Source organism: Rissa tridactyla, chromosome 5 (genome assembly GCF_028500815.1).
Source record: "Rissa tridactyla isolate bRisTri1 chromosome 5, bRisTri1.patW.cur.20221130, whole genome shotgun sequence".
In the NCBI taxonomy this organism is placed as follows: domain Eukaryota; kingdom Metazoa; phylum Chordata; class Aves; order Charadriiformes; family Laridae; genus Rissa; species Rissa tridactyla.
This window is the reverse complement of record NC_071470.1, coordinates 35,259,476-35,286,554: the sequence shown is the minus strand read 5'-3', so window position 1 is coordinate 35,286,554 and position 27,079 is coordinate 35,259,476. Positions and strand designations below refer to the sequence as shown.

The window sequence follows — 27,079 nt, the reverse complement described above, 5'->3', positions numbered from 1 at the left end:
CCAGGGAACACCAAAAAATGCCTGATTTCCCCGTGTACAGCACGGGGAGCAATGGATGCCTCCAAAACAAAGCGATGAGCTGGTGCCAACCACTGGCACCCTGCCTGCTGTGGTCAGCCCCGTGCCCCATCTCACCCCACATCTCCTCCACCCTGCGAGCACGATGGAGCAAGCCTTACCTTGCCCAAGGCGCAAGCCACGTTGTTTTTTCTGCTCTTCTCCTCTGCTTGTGGTTAAAACGTCCAGCCAGGAGGCTGGGCACTGAAATATGGGGTGCAACCAACCTCCCTCCCGGCGAGGCTGGTCAGGGAGGAGGGCTGTGGCTTAGGAGACATCTCTGTCCCCAGAGCTACACGTGTGATCTTGCCCACCGCATTTCCTGTTGCTCCCTCCCAGCGCCGACAGCCAGGGCTGCAAGGCCGTGCAGGCAGCACAAAACCTGCGTACTGGGCAGCCGTCTGTGGGGACAGCCCGGGCACCCTCGGAGAAGCTGGGTGTGCGCTGCTCTTCCACATTGCAGCATTGCAGAAACCACAGCTGAGTCCCACCATAGCTGACATCTCTTCAGGTACCACCATGGCAGGAGATGCTGGGCTACTGGGGGCCCTGCAGCCGGCTTGCAGGCAGGGTCACAGGCCGTTGGAGGCCGTTCCTCAGCAAAGCTCAAGGTGGCTCAGGCAGAGGTGCTGGGCTCTGCTGACACCCAGCTACAGGGCTTCAAAACATTATGCCTTACCATCAGCACCCAATGCAAAATTCAAGTTGGGATAGTTCCTATCAGTCTCTCCAAAAACATTGAGACAAAGTATTCCTGGGGGCTGGGATTGTGCATTCCTGCCCTGAGCAACGAGCTCCAAATGACAGTGCTGTTATTAAAATATACGTCTCAAGTCATCTCAATACAGGAGGAAACGAGTCAGAGCACCAGTGGAACAGCCATGACTAAAATAAATGCCTTTCCTCAGGTTGTTTCATTTTAATCTGACTCACCCATCACTACCATAGTCAGGATAATTTTGATATAATTTAGAAACGGGGGTCACATCCCACTGCTCAGAGCCCAAGCTGACATCCCCAAGGAGATGCCAGGGGAAGGCAGCTGCTGCCGTGCAAATTCCCCTCATCCCCAAACCTGGGTCCCTCCTCACCTCGCCAAACCTGGGACACAAACTGAGCCAGCTGGCCAGGGACAAAAATCTTTCCTGGCCGTTATCCCTCTTACAAGAGGCATCCAGGGTGCCCTGGACTGTAAAATAGGGAAAGGAAAAACTCACCCGCCTTCTCCCCCCTCTCCCAGCACCAAAGGTGTCTTGCTCAAGGTCCCAGGTAACCACAGAATTGCTCCAATGCTCCGTGCTGGAGGGAAGAAGGGGTGTGACGCACCAAATAAAGCCATAGCATCCTCAGTGGTGTCATTTATGGGTGGGCATGCAATGGAGGAGCTGGTGATATAGCTCCTTCTCCCTTCCCTGTGCTGCTCTTGGCTGTGAAGCGAGCAAGGGAGGGTCCCAAAGGGCCGTGGAAAGAGTCCTGTCCCACCAGGAGTAGACAAGGGTGTGGACACAGGGCCTGCAGGACTGGATGCTGCTGCCCTGACGGGCTGGAGCCACGTGAAGCTCAAACCATCTCCAACCCGTCATCTTCCAGCTCCCACAACTGGAGACACAGGTTGGAAAGCCATAAGCAGTTCACGTGTATGTATATCCTATATCCTGAATGTATGTGTACACACACAGAAAACAGTTTCTATGCTGCGGCAACCACATGGAAGAGTTGGACCCTGCCCTTTTCTCTGTGGTGCAGAGGACAGAGATGTTGGGAGAGCTGTGGAGAACCTCAGGATCCGTTCTTGGGATAAGTGTCCTTGTTCAGGGCCAACAGCTAAGGAAGATTTAAGTGTTCTGCATTAAAGAATGAGATAATTGGAAACTTAATAGTGTTTCAGAGGAAATGGATGTGGAGTTTTGTAGCAAATGGCTTCCTTAAAATGACACATTGTAATGAGATCTCATAGTTAAGAATATAAAAATGACTGGTTCGGTTCAGAGCAAAGGTCCATCCAGACAACTATTCTGTCTCCAACACTGGCTACAGTAAGCAGATGGCTAAGGAATAATAAGGACAAGACAATCATATATGACACTTTCCCTTAATATCCAGACTATTTTTAACTAAAAATATTTCCTGAGTCTGTTGCTATCTATTGAGTAACCCACAATACACCTCTCTTCCAAGCATTTGTCCAGGCTCTGCATCCTCACTGTCCTTTGCCAGGGACATCGTGGCTGAAAGACCACTTCATTTGCTTTCAGCCTTACCAGCATCAGCTTCATCTGCTGCCCCTTACTTTCTGTATTGGAAAAGGCAGTGAATAATCAATCCCTCTCCACTCCCTCCCAGCCGCTCATGATCCTGGACACTTTTAGTGTATATCCGCTTAAATCATGTTTTCAGGTTAAGAGTCCCAGACCGCCCACACAAAACCCATCTCAGACCTGTGAACCTCCATTTTGCCCTTCTCTGAAGCTTTTCTGGTCCCACTACTTCTTTTTTAAGTTCCATCTTTGAGATGAGTGGGTGAGACCAGCACACAGCATTCAAGGTTTTATACAGTGCATTGGACCATGAATTGACCAGGGGTTGGACCTTTGGACCATACGATGACAGAGCTGTGTTCTCTGTTTTATATCCCATTTCTTTTCTGCCTGCAGCCATCTGATTTGCTTTTCTGGCTGGGCGCTGAGTTGGTATTTTTATGGTAGTGCCTGTCTTAGCCCAAATTTTCACCCCTGAATGGTGGTATTTGGCTCCTTATTTTATAGCAAAGCCAGGTCTGGTTCCTTGCATGCATCACCTCACATTCACCTACTCCAAATTTCACCTGTCCCTGTGTTGACCAGTCTCTGAAAGATCCTTCTGCAGTTCTGTATTTACAATACAGAAATGCAAATAAATTAATGTGCATAAAAATAAAGTTTGCAGGATGTGTTTTAAACATTAATTGGTTTATGGCTACTGGGTCCAACACACTCACAAACAGGGCGGGAGGCAGTACCTCTAGGAGAACAGGTATGGAAAGAGCAATCACACTTCTCTTCACGGTAATGGTGGGGATCAGGCTGTTAAAAGTGAAACTCTTAACACCAAATTTAGTTTGTTTTGTTGATGACAGGAGAGCATTAAACCAGCTGCTGCTTTTTGACGCAGCCATCTCCCCTCCCCTCTGCCTCTTTTAAGCAAGGTATCATGGCTTAGGGTTGCATCTTACAGGTCAAATTCTACAGCGAGTGTTGGCTTTTTTTCAAGTAAATGCAAAATTCGGATGAAATAACAAGTTGTGCAAGCCAGCCAACGCTATTAATAGGACCATAAAATGGATGAAGCAAGTAATGTCAAGCAAGCGTTTCCATATGGCCAGCACTGTCAGCAAGAGAGGTGGACAACCAGAAATGGGAACACTTCCTGGATTCCACTAGCTGTAACCAACTACGAAACTTAAAGTTCTTTCTCAAAGATGTTAAGAGTAAAGATGCACAGCAATACCCTGCTCTGGGAAAGTCCTCTTGCACCACAAAGATGGGCCCAGAAGCTCCCTGAGGTATCTCCACCAGGCTTTCCTGCCCAAGGTCTTCAGGGAAGAAGGTCAGTGTGCAGGAAGGAAGGAGACCAGACGTGACAAGTCTCTGGATTGATGGAGACAGGAGAAGTCAGCTCCCAGGACTGTGGGGATAACACCAAGGCTATGGGACCATGGAAAGGGGCTGAACTAGGATGCCAATCACTAAACAGTACCTCACACCCAACAGAAATTTGATTGTGGGAATTGGAAGTGAGATAATGAGCCTAGTTCAACAATTAAAGACTATTGGAACCGCTGTTCAGACAAAAAAAAGTTATACACTGGAGCTATACAGATAATTTTCTTAAGGGAACTCTATATTCAGTGTTAGAAAATAGGAAGATTTTCTGTAGTTCTGGACTGAATCTCTGTGGTATTTCGGAGGTTGGAGCTGCAGAAAACCAACCTGTCCACTGTCAACTCCAGCTGTAGCTCTGGTGGAGTAAATTGTCACCAGTCCCCAAAAGATGCCATCACGGATTGCTAATTTACCAAATGCCTGTACAAACGAGCTCTGCGGCACCAAGGTGCGGGAAGCCTGTGCAAGGAAAACTCATAACACATTCATGTCTTCTTTTGTCAAACTTTCAGCTGAGGTGCCAGCAAGCATGGAGATTATGGAGATTTTCAACCCAGTTGGTTGAAAGGTTAAAGGTCTACACCACGGAGAGGTGAGAGCGCAGGAGTGTTTGTGGTTTGCATACTGTATTTTAAGGCATGTGATGTTTACCCAGAAGAGAGGGCAGTATTGGCCACTGAATTGGAAACACACAGCTACAGTGGAAAGATAGTGTGTGAGCATCTGGTGAGTGACAGTTGCACTTGACATTCTACAAACCCCTTTAGTGCTGCAGCTTTGCAAAGAAAAGAGGGGCAGCAAGTTGCTCATAAACCACAGCTTCATTTTGCACCGGAAAAGTTGCATGCTAGAGTCTCAACATTTATTTTTTTCCTCTGTTTGAAACAAAAGTTTGTGATTTGTGACTAAAATTTGAAATCTTCATTAAAACTTTCCATTCCTTCTTACGAAAGAGATCCTTCAAAGGTTAACAACAGGAAGAATCATCAACGCTGAAGCCAAAACAATCCGGTGTCACTGCCCGAGTTACCATCACTGATCGCTTGCAGGGATCAAGCAGCACCTGCTCATCATCAGCGATGCTGCATCATTGACCTGCAATGGCAAGTCCTTCTGAAGCACCACGAGGAGATACCATGGGCAGCAGAACAAGGGACCTGATAGGGCACGGTCATCTTGATGCTCCTTTTGGTCTACCAACCATCACAGTGTAATTCCCATATCCTGAGACGTGCTCCTGCTGCCAGTCATGCAATACTCTGAGACATCCATGTGATGTCTGATGTTACTGACACTGAGAACCTGAAGGGTTTCTTACCACTATGAAAAAGTGACTGAGATCCTTCCACACAATGATTAAGAAATCAATCATATCTGAAACTCAGCTCTGATGCCCCAAGCTCCCTCTCATTTCCCATGTCTTCTTTGTTAAATGGATGTAAGCAAGCACAGAGAAAATTAATCCTAAACTCACCTCCTGCCAAGTCCCATTCAAAAAAGACAGACCCTTGTGAGTCTGTCTCTTCCCCGTGTGATTGTGTCTCTTCTCTCCTTGCTCCTGTCTTCTTCCGTCTAATTGTTTGACATTAATTAAATACACACCTAGGCTGGCTTCATCATATAATGATAAACCTCAGTCATGAGTAACTGAGGTTGGAGTTCACCAGCAATCAGAGCCCTGCAACCTTAGCTAGGAGTAAAATGAAACTTATTGGTAGGTTTGGGAGAAAAAAGGAATGACCTTCTATGGTCTAACCAACATGTCTGGTCTCCTGACATCTCTTATGAGATGATCTGCAGAAGTTACTGGTTGTCTGAGTTTTTTCTTCCTTAGTCATACTGTAACTGTGGCACTACAACAGAAGTTACTAATAAAACATGTTATTAATGCTAGTGTTTCACTGATTTGACTCAGGTCCTCAGTCTAATAATGACAAGTCTATTGCAAAATATCATCTAGAGGACAAACTGCCAAACCAGAGCATGCTAAAATCAAAGAAATTCCTTAATTAATCTGATTAACCACATACTCCTCCCAGTTTTGGAGCAGGTCATCAGTACAAAACTTACATATACTGATCCAAATTATTTATACAAGTGTTGATTTTAAATTAGAGCTTTTCCAGGAGGTCCTGTTTGGGCCTGGAGGTATTCGTAATCAAATAATTGCCATTGCAACTGTTTTAGTTGTTCTTATTTGTCACTACGTGAAATAGAAACAGCTTTGTGCTAAGCAATACCTAAACACAGAAGCCAGAAAAAAAATTATCCCTGTCCAAGCTAATTTATTATTTAGGAGACATGAGATGGGGGCACAGGAAAGGGGAGGTTTTATCTCATCACACAGAGACGTCTCCATCGGAGCTACACTTCCCTGGTTCCCTCTCTGGCCAACATAGTGTGTCCACGCTGAAAAGAGATGCATAGGAGCCTGGTTAAGGCTATAGCTCCCCGCTGACAATAAGCTTTTGTCTTGCCTTAAAGGCTATATTCATTAGCAGTTTCTTACAGGCAGCAGAAAGGAATAGCTCCCCCTGAAGCCGTCTCCTGTGACTCCCCAAGGTCGCCCTTGCCCAGCACAACAGGCAAGCGTCAGAAGAGACAGGGGCTGGTGGGATCTTTCATGTAGTGGCGAGTCACAAAGCGCTTCAGCAAACGAGAGCACGAAGAGAAAAGGGAGACCTCTGAATGGTGACGCAGGGTACGAAACCAGCTCATTCTGTGAGCCATGAGGACCAAGATCAAGGACACCTCCACACCCAGGAGAGGCATCTCTGGGCTCCAGTTTGGTACCCCGGACTGATTAATAATAAAATTTACTGTTAATCAGAGACAAGAGAGAAGTAAGAAAGGCAACAGCCCTTCCCAGGTGATCCTTTAATCGTATAGGCCCTCCCAGCACATCCACGACCACATCTCTGAGGACATTCACCATGTGCTATACTTAAGTGTCCACGTTCTACAGCAGAGTGAGAACCTAATCCTGACAAACATTTGATCCATCCTCATTTGCCAACACGTTCACTTCTATTTGAACCGTACTGAAAAATGGGGATCAGGAATTTTCCAACTTCGGCCTTGGGAGGGTCGTGCTTTTGAAATTTCATTTTCTGTCACTGATTTGTAATGGTGATGGAATTGAGGGGCACTCACACAACAATCCCAATGGATGGCAGGAACCGGCTCACTTCAGCCTCTCAGAAAACATGAGACTCAACTGTAGCCATCTGCAAGGCAGGCCTGTAGTTTCAGTTCCTTGTTTACATTCCTTCACCAGCCCATGAAAACAGGCGCTTCCCAAGAGCAGCTTATCCCATTATAAAGGGAGGATGAATTCTACTTAGGATATGGAGAATAAACTGCCCACTGAAACCACAAGGAGCCTACGCAAGTAGCATCACTTGATGTCTCATCTGGAGATGTCTGGAGTGCTAAGAGGTGACTTGTAGCTCAAGTTTGACATTCACATTTGCTTGACAGGATTTTGAGATCCAGATCCTTGTAATGTTATTTAACTGATGAAACCTAATTTCTCTCTATTTTGCCAAAACCTGCTCTATTTCAGATAGACATCACAAGTCTCTCAGCCTCGTGAAGGTATGAATTTCACAGATCTCAGCAGGCCTATTTCAGGTAGACATCACAAGTTTTACAGCCTCATGAAAGTATGAATTTCACACATCTCGGTAGGCCTAACAGCAGCTTTCCTCACTCACCAATGCGCCTTGGCGCCCAATGAAATAAACCCAGTTCCCGAAGCATTTTCCATAACTCATCTCTAAGTAGCAGCCACAATAGCAGCGGCATCAAAGCCAGCTGCGCCTGGTTTCTGACATGCCTAGGAAAAGGGGGCTTTCTTTGCAAAGGAGAAATAGAAAAACATCTCGCACAGAAAAATAACCAGCAGGAAAGCCAGGAAGTGACAACCAAAGAAATAAATAATACAGTAGCCCAGCACCTCGCCGCCTGGTGAAACTGTTGCTATTGTATGTGCAAGGCTCCAGGAAGCATCACCCATATCCGTGTGCAAGTGGTCACCTGGAGGCAGCAGCAAGGGCCCTCTCCATTGAAGCTTGCAAGGGGTTTTTTGGCAGGGCGGAAGCCCCTGTGGTTAGAGAAGAAAACCGCAAGGTGTTTAAAAAAAAAAAAAAAAAAAAAAGCATATCCCTGGGGCATGAGGCTTTTTTGGTGGGTTTCAAATCACAGACCACGTGCCTTGCACAAAGTGGCTTTTGCAGAGCAATTGCAAAGAAGAATTGCAAAGAGAACAATCGAACACCTGAAGAACTCAGCTGCGTGTCAGCAATGCATGCGCTCGGAGATCAAACATACGCATGGATATATGCCATGGAACACCCCTGTCTTGCTTGCCGAGTAATAAAATACGCTGTGCCCTGCCATCTGCACAAGACCCCTCGAGCGCGCACAAGTGAAGGCAGCAGAGGCCCTGCCAAGAAACGCAACCTGGTCTCTGCAGCCAAAGCACGGGGCTTGTCCGTGACTTCTGCAGAGCTGGAGCTGCTGTGAACCCCCAGACGGCTGGGAGACATCAGGCTGCGGTGGCTGATCCTACCTCAGGCACAAGCATCATCACTATGCATCTCTACGGACATCATCGAGGCAAAATCCTTGAGGCACCGTTAAGAACCAATAACGATAAATGAACCCAAATTCTGGATTAGAACTGAATTTCTTCAGAAATCTTGGGTTTTTTCCTTTCATTTTGCCGCCAATGCCAAACACCATCTCTTTACCCAAGAGGGTCCTGATGACATCACATCCTCTCCAAAGAGCGACGCAGCCTCCCAAGTCAAGAGAGAAAGACCGTCTCGGCTCCGCTGCACCGTCCCCACAGACAGCCACCCCCAGGAGAAGATGGCCAGGTCTCCTGCGCTGCTCCTCATCCTCACTCTGGGGCTCTGTGAGTATGGACAAAGGGTTGTGCACCACCTTCCCCAGGAGGGGCAAGTAAACCCCTTCCACTGAATCCAAGAAATTGGGCTAAATAGTTAAAGGGAAAATAAAAATCAAATCAAAAAGGCCAACTTTGAGGTTTGCTCAGTAATTGTGGTGGCCTTGCCTCAGCCAGCGTAGGGCAGCCGGAGGGGTGGCTGCAGCATCATGTGCACCAGGAAGGGAGCACGGTCACAGAAGTGGTTCTGGAGGGGAGGGGGAAGGGGAAAAAAGGGGATTTAGCAGTCAGTGTTTTTGGGGAGTTACTGCAGACAAGCTGGGAAGGGGTACCATCCCCGAGAAGGCAGCTGAAAGGCAGCACCTGCCTTCAAAGCCCAAGTGGCTGATTACTGAGCACCCTCCACGCACAATCCCAGCAAGGACTACATTAAAACCGTCAAGTCATCCAGACAGCCCAGTTATCCCTTTCCATTTGACCTCACACCCAGTGGGCAAGGAACAAGGTTTGCCCGGAGGGGACGTGGCTCTTCCCAAGTGTTTACCACAAGGATTTCTCTCCCCAGGCTGCCCTGGGGTCCGGGGCCAGAGGCACAAGATGACGGCCAGGTTTCGTGACAGAAGCATCACACACCCCCGGATGGGACAGCGGCTGGAGCTGGAATGTCTGACCATCAAGGAGGACAGTGGCGCATTCTGGATCCGCCAGGACAAGGGCGGGAACCTTCACTTCATCGTCTTCATTTCTTCCTTGTCCCGGAGCACTTTTGATGGGAACGAGAAGAAATCCACACGCTTCGAGGCGAGGAAAGACGGCAGCTCCTACCAGTTGATAGTGAAGTCTTTCATGCGGGAGGACGAGGGGAACTATTTCTGCGTCGTGAACAGCAACCAAGTGCTCTACTTCAGCAGCGGCCAGCCTGCCTTCTTCCCAGGTCAGCAACACCTCCACCCAACCTTGCTCAGCTCTGCCAAAATGCCCACCTGCATGGACAGCACCTCCTGTCCATGCCTTTTGTAATCGGTCGTCTCTCCCACAAACCCTATTTTCCCTGCTTGCTTCCCCAAGGCATCTTGTGACCAACCCACCGGTCCTCCTGCCAGAAGCTTCCTGCTTGCCATCTCTTCTCATGGTATCGCTCCTGCCCGAAGGCAAAGATGATCGGGCAGACCCAGCATCACCTGCCCATCCCCACTTCTCCATCCCATTCATGGCTCTGAAGGGATAAGACTAAAGCAAAGTTCTCCCTCATCCCTCCCTCCTTCAGAAATAAGGAGCCTGCAGCTCCTTATTGGGTCTTGGGAGACCCTCCTTGGGGGAGTCACCATCCAAAACGGGCTCTATGAAAGGGGCTCTGGACCTGATCCCTACACTGGCCAGAGAAGCAGCCATGCCCTGGCAGGGGTGGGAGAGAAGAAAGGCAGGAGAGCACTATTTTATTGTGTTTCCCTGTATGCTGTATTCATCCATTTTCACTTACAGTCCTCACCACAGCGGCACCCACTGCACCGGCACCCACCACCCAGCATGGCATCACCGAAAAGGATCCCTGCCCAATGACCCCGGATCCAGGTAGCCCAGCTGCAGGGAGGGAGCGGGGAAGAGCTGGGCTTTGGTCCACTGATACTAAGGGGGATCCTGCAGGAATTTTGGGATAGGGGGAGAGGGAAAAATACTTAGAGCTTTATCAGAGTTGGACACGTGGGTACATGCAGCTGGGAGGGTTAAACTCCAACATCTCATCCCTCATAGGAAAGGCTAAGGATGACTTAAAAAGCACGAGGATGCCTCATGACTGGGTACATTGGGAAGACGTGGAGGAAGGGCAGAGCCTTGGGGGCTGGTGCTGGTTTTAGCCTTGGCAGGGGAGACAAGAAAATTTTTGGCTACACGTCCTCCCTCAAGTCCTCAGGAAAATGCTGACAGCAGCAGCACTAACGAATGCTTATCGCTGGGGATGACACCAGGGCTTGTGGACACCCCTGGTACCCATCTCTGCCTTTGCAGGCCAGGGGAAGCCCTCTGCTTCATTGCCAGCCTCACTGAATGCCAGGCAGGTCCCTTGGCTCCACCACAGCTGGCCGTAACACCAGTCACGAGTATCCTTCCTCTTCTCTATTCCTGCAGAGACCAGCAAGAAGAAAGAGATGAATTTCTTCTGTGAAATCTTCATCTGGGTTCCCTTGGCAGCTGCCTGCCTCCTGCTCCTCCTCGCCCTGGCAGTCACCATCACCCTGTGCCAAAGTAAGACTCACCCATAACCCCCCGTAGATATTCCTCTAGCCTGAAACTGCAGCCCTGTCCTTCAGGGGAATGGATCTCCCAGCTACCCCCTTTATGTAGGCACCAGATAACCAGGACACAGTCAATGCAAGAGAAGGACCACTGTTAAAAATCCATGTCTGCATTTTCCTCATCAGTAGGCTTAGGCTGAGAAATAATTTTCAACTTCTACACTACAAGGAAGAAAAATAAATTATAAATAGAGAAAGCTTTATCAAACTGTATTGGCTCTAACAATGGCTCTAAGGTGGCTCTAACCATCCTTAAATCGGTGTATCAGAGGGTAAAAATACCAGAACTTGAAACACTTTGACAAAATAGGGTAAACATGCTCCAGCATGGGGCTTGCAAATTCAAATGCTGTGACAGCTTGAGCTGTAAGCAAACGAGCAACTTAATTGCACAGGTTCAGAAACTGCTACGGCTAAAGCAGTAAGGCAAAATCCCTGGGTAGGCAAAAGTCCTCTGGTGAAATTTCATGTTTGAAATGCCTTTAAATTACCCTGAGCAAGCAGTGAGTGCAAATGTATTTAAATCAATTTAACGCTCACTGAAATCAGTTTAACTTCCCGATATCCCCAGAAGTTACATTAAACTGCCTCAGCTCATCTGCCTGGAACACCAGAGTGTTTTGCTGCTGAATTAACCTGACTAGATCCTGACTGACCCCACAGCCCGGAGCTGATGTGGGATGAATTTACCAGCTGACCCAGTTTAAAAAAAAAAAAAAAAAAAAAGTACAATTTTGCAGCATCCTTCAGCCCTGAAAAATACTGATCAGCATGGTCTGCAGCGATAGGAAGGAACGCATGGAAAAACACAGATGAGCCACAGCCAAAAATCATTCTTCTTGAGGGAAATAGCTGGCGACGCAGCCGAGCACCCAGAGTTGGTCCAAATTTCCCTCTGAAGTCACCAGGAGCCTTCCCTGTGCGCTAGGATTCCCCAGTGACCTGCAACATCGCTAACCTACAAATGCCACCCGATGATTTATTTCTGCCTTTTAATGCTGATGTGATTTACCAGCGAAAAGCCATTAGCTGCAATTAATTTCTGCAGCAGGCAGCCCCGAGCCCTCAAGGACAGATTTTTACCTTGTGCTAAAATTAATGGCTGGACATTGTTATTTTGCCGTATACGTTCCAAAGCGACGACGTCGATGCTAAAATGGGGAAGAGCATCGTTCAACTTGGTTGCATGCTGTGTGGCATCATTGCCACTCGCCTGTTGTAGAAATTAATTGCTGCCGATGGATTTTCAGTAACGTGCCAAAGTCGCTGGAGACAGCAAAAAAAAAAAAAAAAAAATATAAAAATTCACCATCGGCATTCCCAGGCTGACCCTGCTACTGTTACTCCCATGAAAATCTAATTCATGAAAATATTTCAGTGGACTGCTGGGGGAACGTGAGCTGCTGCACCGCTCACTTGCACGGCTTTCCTCAAAAATAAGCTCCGTTTATCCGTCGTTAGTCTCACAGCGACCGCCAGCCCTACCTTGCTGCAGTGCTTCCTTACCGAGCTGGGACTTGGCATCTTTGAACTAAAACGTTTTCTTTTTTATTTTAGAAACCAGAAGACGAAGGTGCAGATGTAAAAGGTTAGTGAGTGACAGGTGTTGACACTTAGACTCAGCGGCACCTCACCCTCAAGCAAGCGATAAAGCAGGCAGGTGCCAAAAAGCCACCTAAATATTCTCCATCCAATACACAGTGGATGCGAGGGGACTGCGCAATGAATTAAGGGCAAAAAAGAGATAAGATTATCTTCTCCTGCGGGGTTTGCTTTTGGGTTTTTTAAAACAATTTAAATCACTGACAAGGTAGTAGCTACTTAACAGAAAGACAAGGGGTGTTTGTGGCAGCCTAAAAACTTTGTGCATCACCCCACGTTCATAACTTTTATCACATTTTAGTGCTCACAACGCTCTGCTTGGCGGTGACCGTATTTCACCCCTTCCCCTCCCCAAACTGTTCATTTGATTCCATCACCAGATCTTCAGGTTGCGCCCATGGATTAGACGCCAGTCATTGCATCTCAAATCCCCCTCTGCGCCATTTTTGGACCAACACCAGCATGGCTTTATGCCCCTATTTCCCCAACAGGCACGAAGTGAGAGTAGCCGAGTGGCTGACGCAGCCTTCAAATGACTTTCCTGGGAAACAGCAATGCAGAGAGGCACAGCTTTAGAGTTAACCTATTTTCTAGGGCAGACAGGAACATTTTTTTTAATGCTCTTCCCTCCCGCCTCCCCAACCCACCCATCAACCTGAGGCACCAGGAAAACGCTAATTGGAGTAAAAATTGCAATTTGCCGGTTTGAAAGAAGAAATCCTTTTGCCTGCAAGTAACACACGTTCTGCTTCTGCAAACGGAGCTGCCAGCGGCCAGTTCCTTCCCTTCGCCTGCCCCGCAGGGAACCACGGCTGCGGCTTTGCAAGCCTTGTGCTGGGAGCGCAGGCCAGGAAAGGGCTCCAGCACAGAATTCCCCGCTCCAGCTCCGGCCAGGTGGCAAGAAAGTTTGGAACAGTATCGCCACAGCTCTACGGCCTGATGCTTCGCACATCGAGCGCTTTTTAAATCAGATAAATTACCGTTCCTTGTCACACGTCCATGGGTTTCATAGTAAAAAAAGTTAATAGTTTTTTAGTTGCCCAAATTAACATGACCACTCAGAAAGAACCTCTCTCCTCCTACATTAACAGAAAATGGATCCCTACAATTTTTTTATTTTTTTTTAAAGGCAGAACACATCAGAAATCAGTGCCTGAATAATAAATAACGATGATGAAGGGAAGAGGCACCAAGTGGCAATGCTGTCTGCCCTTGGGGTGCAATCTTCCCCTGCGCCTGTGGGAATACAGCTGCCCCTACAGACCCACATTTTCTTTTGCCTGTCCGAAAAAGGGAAGAGCCTGGCAATTTTTTTTTTTTTTTTTTTTTTTTTTTTTTTTTTTTTTTTTTTTTTTTACAATGGATTTTTATTATATCTCCTGATCCTTGCCTGGCTTTCCAACGGCTAAACGATAATGAAGAGCTCTCCCAGCCTTGTTCGGGATTCTTATCTCAATCCCTGTTGCCAGCCCTGGGCAAAGATGTTTCATCCCTGAGGAGAAAAACACGCTGCAGAGCTCTTCAATTTTGCACCGATGGAGCAGTCAGGTTACAAAGGACAGCCTTCCTTCGGCAGCCTTATGGTTTAAGCAACTGTAACATATTTAAGCTTGTATGTAGAGAGGAAATTCCTGCTGCTCTGAGCAGTTCCCAGTTGTTGAAATGAAGCTCTTTGGAAGTTAACAGTGCAATTCACCCAATTAAAAAGCGCCTCAGGATCTGGCCTGGGATTCGCGCTGGCAGCTGAAGGATTCATTTTCCACCACAAATTAATCTTCAGTGAAAAGGGGTACCAAATCTCCAACTCATTAAACCAGCATAAAACTATCAGTTGCTGGAGACCACTAATTTCCATCATTTTGGGAACACGCTGGTAGCCTAGAAAGCCTCCTTTCAAACTTCTCTGCAGGAAACTGGTTTGCAACAAGAAAAAAAAGAATCCTTATGAACTGATAACAGCTTCCCCGACTCCAAAAAAGACCCGAGCTTTTCTTCCCATTTCAGCTCCCAGCGTTTCTGAGTGTGGAGAAAGGCTTGATGAGGACAGAAGTGTGCAGAAGGCAGACGCAAATTTTAAAAAAAAAAAAAAAAAAAAAAAAAAAAAAAAAAACAAAAAACAAAAAAAACCAAACACTTTCTTTTAATTAGTGTAACAATTGATTAGCAGTGTCTCTTAAGAAAGGGGATTTAGGAACACTTTACAGCCTGCTCTTCGAGGTCCCTGGCTGCAGACCAAGGCTAAACAAGCTGATCAGTAGCCATACTTTAATTGTTGCTTTTACGTGAAAGTAAGTCTAAACCTTTTCTCTCTCTAGACCTGCGAACGGGAAGCCCAACACGAAACCCATCACGCCAAGCCGACACGTATGAGCATCTGCACCTTCTGGATCATCTTCTGGGAGCTGTCACTGCATAAGTCCATCACCTACATTATCTATACTGCTACTAGTTCTCACACGCTCTACCTGGACACATTTGAAGAGATGGAGCAGACACACGGACAGCAAGCAGGCGCTTCTTCTGTGAGCTGCACGCTAAAGCACAACTCCTCCCAAAACCTCAGATTTTTCAAATTAATTCCCAAGGGCAAACACCACTTCTGTTCCAAATGGCAGAGCTCCGTGGTTCAGGCAAAAGAAACAGGTCAATCCGGATGCTGACATGTATCAAGCCGATGAGAAATAAGGATGTTAGCCAGATCTTTCCTCAGGAGTGTGTAATTCTTTCTAAAATGCAGCTAAAAGTTGAATTTGCTACAGGATTACTTCGAAATAAAAACCCTCACTTAACAGACCCTCTTTTCCCGGTGCCACGTATCTGCTAGGAGTTTTACTGTTTCATCGAATATAGCACAAAGCTGCACTGAGAAGGTAAATACGGATTAAAGGGCCTTGTTTTGAGAGTTTTTACAGCCCTGGGGGCTAAGGTTTACTGTTTCCCTCTTGCTATCCTTTCCTTGTTCTGCTGCTAGCCCCACTTCTACCGATTTCAGCAGTTTTGCCTGAGCAAGGAAGGTTCTGGAAGAAATAGTTGAGTAGTGGGGGGGGGGGGGGGGGAAGGTCTTTGTCACTTCCTTTGGTTAAGCAGGACTTTTAGCCTTCCTTCTTGGGACATGTTCATCAACTACAGTGAGTTCTGTTTTTTTCTGCTCTGTATGTGATGTAAATATTTCCTTACTCCACTTGCACATCAAGAACTGAGAAAAAAATTAAAAAGTGTTTTTAGTTGGACTCGCTAATGTTTAGTTCTTTATTCAGCTCCTAGCCTCAAAACCGCTAAAATCCTTTGTGAAAATAATAAATGAGGGTCTGAGGAAGACTTGGATAAGGGAAAAGGCAGTGATTTACACACCAGCCTGAGCTTTAAGATGCCAGAGTTCAGCTTTCAGCTTACTACTGCCTAAAATGATCTAAAATTCTTTTCCCAGACTTGCAAGATGGGCCCGTAACACTCCCCCATCCCAGGGGGGTGAGAAGGTGGATGAGATAAAGACTCTGAAGGTATTCCAGTATTCTTGCCAAGGGGCTGATAAAAACCTGGGGAAAAAAAGAATGAAAGAAACCTTTTGCTAGTCTCCTCCTCTCCAAACAAACTGAGGAAATTCAGAGAAAAACAAAGTTCTCTCAAACTTAGTTTTTTGTAATTCTTAATTTAAAAAATAAAAATAAGGACAAGAGAAGCGTACCTAAACAATAGCAGGCAAATACCGAATGACAACTACATGTATCTACACACACTATAAAGAAAAAAATTAACAGAAAAGCCTTAACATTGAAACATCTATGAATTCAGACCTTAATAAGGGTGGCCTCGTTCAAACCCCAGGTGCTAAGCTGGGTGAAGCGAGGGTCTCGCTGCACCTGCGGTGCCAGACTCTGCCCTGTCACCAACATGCAGCTGCGTTTTGACACGAGCACGAAGCAGATCCTACTCACCAACCTGTTTTGAGGCAGACTAGGTCACATTTTTAGCCCCATTTTAACATGTTATGGTTACCTAAATCAGTTTGATCTCATCCTACAGTCAGCTCTAACCACGAGGATGAAAAGCTCAAGCCTTTTCTCTCTCTCCTGCGAGCATCAATTTTATTATTAGCTTGTCCCGGAGTCAACTTGTTGACTTAGTATGAGCTAAAAGTTTTCACTTATAAAGCCTTAACTCATAAAGCACTTCTGCAAAACAGTTTACAAGAGGTAGGAACATCAGTACCCCACTGGTAGCATTCTCTTACAGCTCTTCTCTCGCTGTTCTCAATCATTTTATCCTGCGTTTTCACATTACACCTAGGGCTTTGGTCTATGTTGTGCCACGTTCCCGTAACCCGGGCTATCAGGCAGTGCTCCTCCTGATCTGGTACTAACTCCCAAACCTAAATCCTCCTCCAAGAGATTGTCTCCACACTTCCAGTGACCTTCCAGCTCTTTTAAATGGCTTTGTAGAATGAAGGTGAATGATCTGACTGCATGCATCTGGTGGTGTTTCCCCACAAAAGGCCCCCTACTATACCTGGGACGCGTTTCCTTGAAAATGCAGTTTCTCTAGCACAGTAGTTGAACGTGGCATAACTGAATGTATAGTGCTAAACATTGAACAGAAAACTTAACAGAAGCATTTTTCTGTATTTTGCTCCCTATAAGCTATGCTATTCTTTCAAATGAAATTATTATTTCAGGATCCACAGGTTAAACACTTATTGCTAGTTCTACCGCTATGAGAGTCAATCCTGTAGTGTAAAACAGGATATGGGTACTTAAAAATCAAAAGCATTTCAATAAGGTGAACATATGTACAACAAATTCCTCACTACAGGAACCGCATGGAATCCTAATGCAGGATAAGCAGAGCAAACCCATACCCTAAGCAATGTAAAATACATATATTTGGGCATTACTAACTACTGACATTACTAATAGCACTGCTCCCCTGTGCGGTGCCACACTGAGACACCCCCCCGGGTCCTGCAGCAAGATCAACAGAGCCAAAGCCCTCCTGACACCACCAACAACTGGAAGCAGGGTATGTTTGGGGTTTGGTTTTTTCTAGTAGTCGTTTGCACAGGAAATAAACATCTAGAAAAAAAAAAAAATTACAACACTGACAGTTGCAATTACCATCCTCAATACAGCACCAAATGCACTGCACAGTGGGGGCTGCCGATTTTTGACCTCTAGTTCAGAATCACAGAACATCATTGATCTCTTTTAACCCCAGCGCCAAACTGGGGAGGCACCGGGAAGCCTCCTGTCTCCCTCGACGCACTCTTCACCCTGAACCTCTAACCTGCGCTCTGCCGGCCACAGCTCATGCAGTGCCCCAAGAGCACGCTCTGCTCAGCACAATCCTCAGGACCCAGCATCCGAGTGCCACAATCCCAGATAAATACCAACCACCACACAACTGCCTGCAGCAACTAGTATCTACTGGCTCAAGCTCCGTTTCCACAGCCAGATGCCTTAAAAGAAACCAAAGAGGAAATTTCATCCTTGAAGATAATCGGAGACTTCGTTCAGAAATTCAGGAACCTAGCAAGTTTCCAGCAGTTTCAACACTCTGAAGAAAGGACTTTGATCGCAATATTGCTGTCGATAGCATACTCCCTCTTTAGAGGGTATATTTCACATGAAAGAAAGCCCAGTTAACAGACAGATTACAAATTCTCCTGCCCGCCAATTTCTGGGCAATGTCATCACAGCTGTAAGCTGTGAGGGCATGGCTTTTTACTGGGTATAATCAAGCTATTAAAAATACATGACCGTTCACTGAACTCTATTAGCAGCTTTCAGCTTCTTACTTGCTATCAGTCAGGCATCATCTTCAATTCTTTATCTTCATTCCTGTCCTTGCATCTCTTTAAAACATAGATCTTGGTGGTCTCATTTTGGTTCTTAGATCTGTAGGTGACCAAAGGGACGTATCACCCAAACTGCATATCAAGCTTGACTGCAAACTGCATGTGAAGTATCAGTAGAAATATTATCCCTCTGTACCTCTGTGACAGATATCATGAGTTAGTAAAAACCTATTAAGGAATTTATTTTAAAAGCATATACAACTCTCCACCTGTGGACTTTCTGTGAGATACTACACGTGCATGTCCAGGGACCGTTGTCCATCTCTGGATACCCAGGAGTAAAACTTGTTCGTCTGACTCTTCTTAGGTGGGCTTTTCTATTTGTGAACCACTGTGATTTAAATGTTTTCAAAATACATCAGGCACACTGGACCAAAGTGCTGTGATTCAGCATTTGCTACACAGGCAGCAAAATCATGAGAAGTTTGCTTCAAACCACCAGCCTGACTCCACCAAGGAACCCTCCAGCAGAGGCGGTGATGCCGCACAGCTCTCCAAAGCAAGACTGAGCTTCCTTCCACGCAGTCCTGCAATCGATTCATCTTCCAGTTCGGGTCAGCTGTAGCCACCACCGCATCTTGGATTCAAACCTATAGCTCAAGAAGGCCTGTTAAGTTTTCCATCTACACATACAGCTGAGGAACGATATTGTTTATAATCAGCTTAATAAGACCAGTATTTTCTTCACAAGACAAACGTGTACCTTTGCATCCCAATAATAAGTTACCAATAGAAGGCAAAACCCAAACCACACCTTTTGCACCAAAACCTTAATAACCAAGATGCAAATATCAGCGCAGCAGTGAGAAGGGAAGGAGCTGACAGCAACTCCAGCCCTGCTGTAGAGGTGAATGGTTGACGCGGCATCAAGCTAGAAGGCACGTAGACGCCTCCAGCAAATCAAGCAAGTTTGCTCAAACTGGATGAGTTTCTGGATGCAGAGCAGCAATGACTGGGCAAGAAGCCTGGAGGACCAGCTGAGCTGGAGTCTAGAGAAGCAGCTCAAGGGTGCTTGTTTCTCCATGCAGGAAGCTGTTGTTGGACAGGCCCTACAGATCTGACAGCTTTTTGCTAACAGCGCGCATAGAAGGTTCTAGGCTATATGGTGAGGGGACTCCACTGGGTGCAGAGGCAAAGGCTGGAAGGTGTTAGGGGTTAACAGGAGGCAAACAAGAGTCTGAGATATAGAACTGACTTTCCAAGAGAAGTGGAAGGAATAGATTTGCTCAGAGGTTGAGGGTTACCTAATTGCAGAGTTGCTCAAAACTAATAGTAAAGTAGCCCAAAACTCTCAGATGCTGATGGGCTAAAGGCAAACAACCTAGGGGTTAACGCTTAATGGTGGAAAGAGCAACAGCTGATTTACAATTTAAGCATAACTTCAGCTAATAAAGAAAAAAGGGTACAAGATGGTCAGTGAAAGAGCCCTATGAAGCTGAGGGAGGCATCAGATGTCCTCCACACCATACAGCATCCAGAATTTGCTGCCTTTGTTAGACACCTGCTTCTCCCCCATGCAGCGCTTCACTTACTCTGAAATATTTTCTGAGTGGTAAAGGATTTTGATGAGTTAAACTCCAGACAAATAATACAGCCAAGATGACCCCAGAAGAGCCAGTAATTGGTCACTTAGTCACTTTGTCTGTACTTGACAGACGACATGTCACAGTGAAGGCACCTGAGCCCAACCCAGACTCCTCAGACTAATGCTGTGATGCATGTTGTGCAAGTGCTTGGAAGCCACCCCACAGAAACCATACCCTTGCCGCTGTTTCTGCGGCATTCAAGACAGAAGAGCACAATAAGGTGAGGAAAGAGTTACAGAAATCCTGGGGAGAACAGTAAGCAGTGAAACATGACCTTCTTGTAACTAGGTTTCTTCCTTCTGATTCATCTGAAGTCAAATCTATTTGACATGCAGGGTCAGCATGACCTATCCATCACTGGGTTCCATCCTGAGCTGTGCTGAATAAATTGGTAAGTACAATTTTTGTCATGGGAGAACTATCACATCTGCTTGTGCTCCACATGCCTGGAAGCCTCCCGTGTAATTCGGAAACCTTGGAAAATACTGTCATTTACCCTCACTTCTGAGGGGAGAAGAAATTGTCAGTCAAAGTAACTGTGTTTGTATAATTAGTTCCTCCCCTCACAGGCAAATCTCTCATGGATCATGCTCAAGACTTGAACTGAGGCACTATTTGCATCTTCCCCATCCCTTTGTTTCTTTAGCCAAAGCAGAGGAAAACCCACAGCGATAGCTTGACACTTAGTAAGAAAGAAGACACCAATAGCAGTGTCACTCAGTCTGTAAATAAACACGAGGTAGAGGAAATGCAGGAGAAAAGGGGATATCCATTTCAAAGGCTGAATTCAGGTAAGCTTTGCTCACTCCAGTCCACGCCACGGCAACCACCAGCTTCAGGACAGAGTCTTTGTTCCAGTCTGCATTGGAACTGTGCTGTTCAGCTACGTTTGAAATAACCCTCTAGAAAGTGTAAAAAATTCTTAGTTATAAAGTGGAGTAGGTCCTGGGCAATACAACCAGGGATTTTGCATTTGAATACACAGATACGATTTTCCTGTAAAAAATACTACAAGTCAGTGTGATGTGAAAACACCAGTTACTGCACATAAACCCAGCAGGATTCAATAAGAGCTTATAGTAGGCTGTAAGCAACTCCAGTTTCCGTATTTCCTTAGAGAACTCCTAATTTAATGCAAGCATGAAGTCATAAAGGAATGTTAAGTCACTCTTCTCTCACATATATACACTTTTGTAAACCAATCTTCCTTTATATATATTAGGGCTTGAATTAAATCAGAATAGTAATGTAACACTACGTTACAGCTTTACTCACTAACAGTTGGGATGGATTAAGGACCATGAATTTCCTCCCCCTCCCCTCTGAGATAAATCAACCTGCGCAGTGACAAGTACAGAAAGAAAAACAGTCTCTTGCAGCAGGCAAACAAACCTTGCTAGGAAAATCAAACCCAAACTTACTGCGTTGAGCTTGACAAGTTGGCTCTGAGTAGTCATAACTAACTTCAAACTCAAATTTTAGCAGCAGCCATCCTGTAAAATGTTAGGAAGAAAGTATGAAAGCAACAGGATAGAGACACGTCTAACTTAACAGGGATCAAAAGCTCTAACTCATTATTTGTAACACACAGCTTTCAGTGCAGCTTCTACACACATTAATTGACCTGACTTACCGACAGAAGACTGAAATCAATACAGTATTTCAGCAGAGAAACACTGATTTTTAGCAGGGAAGATCTGTTTTTCAGCCATGTATACTTGCTATGCACAGTGCTGAAGTCACTGCAGGAAAAAGACCTTCCTCAATTTGAGAAAAAATAATTCACAGAGCAGCTGATCATCAAGAGTACTAATGGGGGGTTAGGACATGAACTTTGCCTTAATGACAGTCATAGTATTACAAAAATGATCGATACCTTTTGAGATCAAAAAGGCTATCATTTTCTACCATCTGTTTTTAAGGTCTGATTATGTTTTATACCACCAGTCAGACTTGAAACCCCACAAGAACATATCACAACAGACTTCCAATTTAGAAAAAAAAAAAAAAGAGTTAATGTAACATGTCTATTAATAGACATAGAAATAACACCACTAACAAGCCACTGTTATGGAAATCATATTTATAACCATCCATTACTTTTGGAGCACCTATAAGCTAAACCTTTTATATAAGCATAGCCAAAAAATTCTTGGCTTAAGGCCCATCTACGTTATAAGCTGGAACACTTGTTGCCACAGAGTTGCTGTTCTGACACATTTTGCAAAGAAAGGGGGGAAGCAGCAGCTGCAAGCCCAATGCAGTATGCAGAAGTGACACAGTGATCTCGATACAGATATAAATGTGCTGAGTCTCTTCACTCTCATCATGCAGCAGTCTCATTAAAAGGCTCTTGCTGCACAAAGGGACTGGTTAAAGGCTTCACAATCTGGTCCAAAAGCATAATAGAGACAGACCTCAGATCATGCTGTAGCTTTAAAATCAGAACCTTTTTTCTATGGATATTCCCCAACCCTGCTGGAGAAAGTGTACGCGTATCAGCTGCTAACTATAAGTATGAAAACCTCAGAGTATTAATCACTTTTCCCCATGCAAGCACTTTCTCTAGTTACCAGAAGCGTATCAAGCATTAGCAGGAGATAACTTGCGTCACCTCAAAGGGCAAACTGGACAGCTTTAACAACCAAAATGCAGACATATTTCACAAACGCCCATCACAATACCCCATTACTGTAAGCAAATAAGCACTCTATAATAAACTGCTAGCATCATCTGCTGGTGGAACTTCCAAACTGCAAGCAATTATTTTTAAAGTAAACATACAGACAGGTAAGAAAAGAATTGCAATTATCTGGTGAAAACAGCCGTGGAGCTATAACATGCACTGTTTAAAAGGGAAAACAGGACCACTCTGTATTAAAAACATTCTAATACGTACGTTGAGTTGGTATTCTGCTGCCATTTAATAACTGTGCCATTTTTGTCCTCTAAGCAATTGCATCAGAGGCACTATAACACTAACCAGCGTTCATACCAATGCCAAAATACCAGCAGTGTAACAGAGAAAGACATGCAGACCTTACACTTCAGGGTGATTTGGGGTGGGTTTTTTTTTTTGTTATTATTACTTTTAAATAGTCCATACGCCATTTCATTTAAATCCAAAGCATTAAGCAATTCCTCTGCAAAGAAAATATTAAAAGCAGTTTCAGTAAGACTAGGAAACCTACATGGAAAATAATATCCTCACCCGTTTATTATTGATTTTACCACTTGGTAACGCGGTTGTTTTGAACTCAGTGTGAATACAGTTTAAGTTTTGCAGAAAATCACACACCTGTATTTTTTCACACGTATCAAACACATTTAAAATTTAAAATTTGTGTGCCTTGACTTGCTCCTCTTAATGTCTCTTTAGGGATGTCCACTGTCACTGATCCAATAGAGTCCAACTCAGTCTCTCAAGTCAGGTGACGTACAAATTCAAAAGGTGTAGATTTCTCAAAGACGGTCTTCTCTGTAGTGCATTGTGCTAGTGCATTCAACCAGTGTGTCAGTATTCAACCATATAAGCTTGGGTTGTTGTTTTTTTTTTTAAACTACACAATACAGAAATATAATTTTACATGTAGCTTTGCATGCCTTATGGCTGCTTGCCCTACTATAGGACAGTGCAATAAATACAAATATATGCACACTAGAAAAGATTTAACTGCCATGATCTACATCTCATTTATGAGTACAAATTTACCTAGTCAACAATATGACAAATTTAGCAGAAAAAGTGGCAATGGCAGTAATAGTCTACTACAAAAACAAGGCTAGAAGCGAAGTGTTCTCAAGCTACAGAAAATTTGCTACCTCCTAATATATGATGTAGGGCCCAGTTCCGCCAAGTGCAGAGTCGTGATCAGTAGATTGCATCAGAACATGCTTTTCCCCATTTAACAATGAATACTTCTACAATTTATTTGGTTTTGATAACTGTTTATAAATAGCACACTATAATGACTATTAAACTATACAGCAACATGACATTTATAGCCTAATCCTGAATACAAAGTTCAAAGAACATGACTACAAAGGCCAGAGAGCAAATGTCATCGACTAAAAGCATTTCCACTTCAGAATTTATTGAATGTTCTCTTACACAAACACTTCTCGATCGTGAAATCAAAGGAACAGGATTTCCTATTCCCTCTCTGCTCCAGTAGTAATTTAGTCACGCATCACCCTTATAAATTAGTGATGGATTTTAACAGGTAGCCCCTTGGGGCTATATATTTTATATACTTTATATATATGCACATTTACTTTGAATTCTATGTAAAAATTGAAAAAATGTTTGAAAGAAAAACTCAGAATATATCACAGCTTTTTCAGCGAAAAAAATACAAATTAGTTTTATAACCACTATTCAAATTATCAAACTTTTTTTCTGAAGTATTTACCTTTAATTATGTACACATTACAGGAAATAAAACTTTTTCCACAAACATTCTCTAAGGTGATAGTTATCAATAGAATGATAGAATAATAGCGGGAATAATATGAAACCAATGGGGGTGATAAATTTCTGCTTTTAAAAAGTAAAAAGTCACCGTATAATTAAGTACAAAAACCTGCATTGAATGACAACTGCTGGTGTAGTAACTTGATCAGGTATGGAGACCAAGAGTATAGTAAAGCCCTATGGTAATATTATTTCTGTAGCATTTCCACTTGGTATGTATATACTAAATGTTGGCAAAGTTTCTGTAGCATTAGCTTATCAAACATAGGAGTCCTCAGTCTGCTGCATAAAATGGAACAAGTGTGTTTTAATTCTCCTGAAATGCACCTGAAATCCAGAGTGTCACTTACAAACTGCATAATGAAACTTTTCTTCAGAAAAATATCTGTTTGGCATCTCCAGGGCTCTGTTCCATCGGACAATAGGGGCATTTTAATCTGAGGACAAAGACAACGCGTTAGAATTGTGGCAATGTGCAACAACCGAGCATTAAGCTTCTTCATCAGTTACAAAAGGTATTAAGTTTGCAGTGATAGCTCTTTCTCTTCCCCCCCCCCATGCAGCATGAAACAGGTGTACTCTTAAGCCATAATACTTAACTTGGCTCCATTAAAAGTCCTTTAGCTGAGAGAGACCTTATCACGCTTTTTCTTCTAATTATATTTTTTCTCACCTTTCGCCCACACATCCCTGAATTATTAAATACCAAGAAATTACTCTTCGTGATTAATCTATTATTTCTACTTCTGGATTAGTTTGCTGCATTTCAGCCATTTTAAATAGGCTGGTAGCTTTCCTTTTGACTTCGTCAGCACCCAGTGCGTTTTACTCTCTGGTTCCCAAAACGCTGTGATTTTACAACGCCCTGAGATCAGCTCCTGCAGGCTCCGGCTAAAGAGGTCAGCTTGGCCTTCCTGCTGAGGTCTCTCCACTGATACAATTCCACCTGGTTACAATATTTCTTCTAGCATTGATTCATTTTTCCCCATCTCTAAATTTGGGCCTTTCATTCCCCCCCCCCGCCCCGAGTTAATATTGTCAGAGCTGTGCTGTCACCAAAGCTGATCAATGAAAGCATCAGGAATGAGTGACTGGGGACAGGAATAGCATAGCAGTAAGTTTACTAGCTTAAAATGGCTAAGTCACCCATGAAGGCATACCTTCAGGATTTTCGAGCAGGGCAAAGAATGCAAACATCACTTGACATTTTCATTCATCGCTTATTTTCACACTGGATTTCGCAAAACCACTTATGGCTTTAAATTAAGCCGACAGCCTCCACGGATGCTGCATATATTCAATCCAAATTACCACTGGTTCTTCCCCAAGAAAATCTGTATAGCTCTCTCCCTCCCATTTCCTCCATCCCAAAAGCCTGTAGGCACACCACTGATATCTAAGGAGGAGTATTTCCATAGCAATAACTCAACTGCCTGACCAACTACCAAGCCATATTTCCCCAGAGGTTTACTTTTATTTTTTAAGGGATGTTTCATGCATTGCTAACCTTGCTCCCAACGAAAAACTGTGTGTGTAAAGCCTCCATTTTGAATTTAAGACAACACAATGGTACTTACAACTTGGAAAATTATTCCGTTCATTGCATTCTTTTGTGTAACCTCACTTTCTACAACATCAGAGGGTTTGTTATGCTCTTCTCCAGTGCACCAACCTGGTTTATCTGGTTTCTAAGTCATTCTTTAAGATTAACAAGCTTCCACCAATTATGTTCTCCCAAAACACGCTATTCTATTCTTAAGATTTGTCTTTGTCTATATGTTGGCTTGAAATAGAAGTGTGGTACTTACTTGCTGCCATTAAACATTTTATTCAAAGCATCTCTTGATATAATATGACCACAGACTAACTTCATAGGTGGATTATTATCTGTTGTTTGCTGACGAAGAATGGGACAGGCAAATATTGAGTGATACCAGCACTTTTTACCAAGGTCCACTTCAATCTGTGAAAGGAATTAACAAAACAATTTATCTTGGGAAACTACATTTCCAGCAATTATCCCTTTTAGGTCATGGCCCTTACTTAATGGATTTCACAATTCAACTGTGAAGGCAGCAAAAGCCATTGTGTGGATGCCTGACAATTTCCCAGCCAAAAATACTTAATTGTGATCTTAAAATGGTGATTTACATTGCTTCTTCCCATCCCCAACAAAGCAGAGCATTCTGCCAAAGGACAAGTGCATATTTTAGTGTAGATCTATGCTCTGGCAGGAAAACTGAGCTGACCACCCAGCAAGACTTTCTGTATTTCCTAGCACCACTGATTTCCAAAGCTGTTTAGATAATAGATCTCATCTGTGTTTGACAACAGACACACACAGAGAAGAGAAAGCCCCTTGGATTGATTATGTTAATGTTCTACAGCTTCTTGAAAGACTCTACCTACACCCACGTGTCCTGTCAATAATGAAGTGTATCAGAATCATTTATTTTGACTACCAACACCAAAGACACTCATACAGCACAACTCTTGCTATCAGGACCAGATGATTTCAGAAAGGGATACCCCACAGAGAAGAATGGGTGTATGACTTCAGGAATCAATTGAGAACTGCAAAAATCACAGCTTCTCTACCTGAAGCTCCTGTCTCTGACCAGTCCTTAGTTCTGACAGGTTTAACCTTCAACAAAAGCTGACA

At 44.4% G+C, this 27,079-nt stretch overlaps 2 protein-coding genes across 2 annotated transcripts in view; one reads left to right on the top strand and one right to left on the bottom strand.

The window, feature by feature from the left end:
- The first annotated feature begins 8,490 nt into the window (after positions 1 to 8,490).
- CD8A (CD8 subunit alpha) lies at positions 8,491 to 15,712 on the top strand. The gene is made up of 6 exons (XM_054202208.1): positions 8,491 to 8,619; positions 9,176 to 9,544; positions 10,093 to 10,182; positions 10,738 to 10,854; positions 12,462 to 12,492; positions 14,822 to 15,712. Exons 1-6 carry the CDS (start codon positions 8,574 to 8,576, stop codon positions 14,874 to 14,876), a joined length of 708 nt encoding a protein of 235 aa, XP_054058183.1. The 5' UTR covers positions 8,491 to 8,573; the 3' UTR covers positions 14,877 to 15,712.
- A 7,430-nt stretch (positions 15,713 to 23,142) lies between these two features.
- The window catches only part of RMND5A (required for meiotic nuclear division 5 homolog A), a 28,346-nt gene continuing 24,409 nt past the window's right edge, over positions 23,143 to 27,079 (bottom strand). The window contains exons 8-9 of the mRNA XM_054202207.1: positions 26,226 to 26,380; positions 23,143 to 24,854 (exon numbers count right to left, since the gene is read on the bottom strand). Coding sequence (XP_054058182.1) covers positions 24,791 to 24,854; positions 26,226 to 26,380 — 219 coding nt within the window. The 3' untranslated portion in view covers positions 23,143 to 24,790. The remainder of the gene's footprint in view (positions 24,855 to 26,225; positions 26,381 to 27,079) is intronic.

What these genes read in the sequence shown, in the direction of transcription:
- CD8A (XM_054202208.1), top strand. Translation starts at nt 8,574, where the DNA reads ATGGCCAGGTCTCCTGCGCTGCTCCTCATCCTCACTCTGGGGCTCT. An exon ending in CCAGCCTGCCTTCTTCCCAG is followed by an intron (nt 9,545 to 10,092) that starts GTCAGCAACACC and finishes TTTCACTTACAG; the next exon opens with TCCTCACCACAGCGGCACCC. An exon ending in CGAAGGTGCAGATGTAAAAG is followed by an intron (nt 12,493 to 14,821) that starts GTTAGTGAGTGA and finishes TTCTCTCTCTAG; the next exon opens with ACCTGCGAACGGGAAGCCCA.